This window comes from Palaemon carinicauda, chromosome 43 (assembly GCF_036898095.1).
Source record: "Palaemon carinicauda isolate YSFRI2023 chromosome 43, ASM3689809v2, whole genome shotgun sequence".
Classification (NCBI taxonomy): domain Eukaryota; kingdom Metazoa; phylum Arthropoda; class Malacostraca; order Decapoda; family Palaemonidae; genus Palaemon; species Palaemon carinicauda.
In genome coordinates, this window is record NC_090767.1 from 33,094,874 (window position 1) to 33,095,962 (window position 1,089).

General features: G+C 33.2%; 1 protein-coding gene across 1 annotated transcript in view; it reads right to left on the minus strand.

Moving 5' to 3' along the window:
- Positions 1-641, minus strand: part of LOC137633788 (piggyBac transposable element-derived protein 4-like) — a 1,177-nt gene extending 536 nt beyond the window's left edge. The window contains exons 1-2 of the mRNA XM_068366033.1: positions 524-641; positions 1-54 (exon numbers count right to left, since the gene is read on the minus strand). The exon at positions 1-54 is cut by the window's left edge and continues 536 nt beyond it. Coding sequence (XP_068222134.1) covers positions 1-54; positions 524-641 — 172 coding nt within the window. The remainder of the gene's footprint in view (positions 55-523) is intronic.
- Positions 642-1,089: the final 448 nt, after the last annotated feature.

Here is a 1,089-nt window from a genome sequence, read left to right on the forward strand (position 1 = left end):
CGTTATCACCAAATATAATAAACCTAGAATATTTCATAAAGGTTTCAAGAGACACTGTAGCTCAAAATATAGGACGTCCATATGTGTCATCCCAAAGACTACTAAGAAACTCTCCATGAGATTTATAAACCTCCTGCTAAAAGACGTAATCCATAAAATGCTCTCAAGTTTTCTAGGCTAATTATATCTCCTGAACCCAAGACACGATTAGCTTCTTTGTTTGTCCTTTTCAAAATAATATTGAATAATTTTGGAGTTATGAATAATTCAAATGCAGACAGTATATCTGATATTCTTGATGCTGCATAACGAGTGATACCAAGAGTATGATCAATGATATTTCTTGCACACTTTTTTCCTGATGACCTGTTTGCTTTTTCTGAAGACCAAAAAATATTTCCCTTTTGGATGTGAAATTCACAGAAGAAGGTGGCTGTTCTTCATCATTACCGTCAGTATCAGTGGATTGTGGAATTTGAGCTGGTAGATGTTTGATCATAAGGTTCATTGCCATTATCCATACCGGTATTTCCCTTTCTGGTTGAAGAATTTGGACCGGAAGACTGCTGTTCTTCAACTTCATCTTCATATTCAGAGTCACTGAGATCATCATGAACTGAAAGATGGTCATTTTCCACCATCATCACTTTCTGAAGATATACAATCACTTTCTTCACCGGATTCATGACCATAAAACTTGTTTACCAGGAAAAGCTGTACACTTTCTGGAACCCAAACAAAGAAAACTGCTTGTGTTAGTGTCCAAAACATGTGACCTAGACTATTGGTGGTAATAATTTCATAGTATAATATTATACTTAGCATTTTTCTAACCAATGTTTCCTCTGAATCATTATAAATCAAAGACAAACAATCTTACAATGATGTAAAGACTTACTTATCCATGGTTGATGAATTTTACGAGGAAAAATTTTATGGAAGTTCTCTCACTTTTTTATATATAGCTTGTAAACAAAGAAGATCAATATTCTATGAATACAATAATGAAAGAAATTGTTATAAACTGCATTTGAAAGGGTAACTTCAATAATCATACCATCTTTGATACAGATAGCGAATAACTGAAAA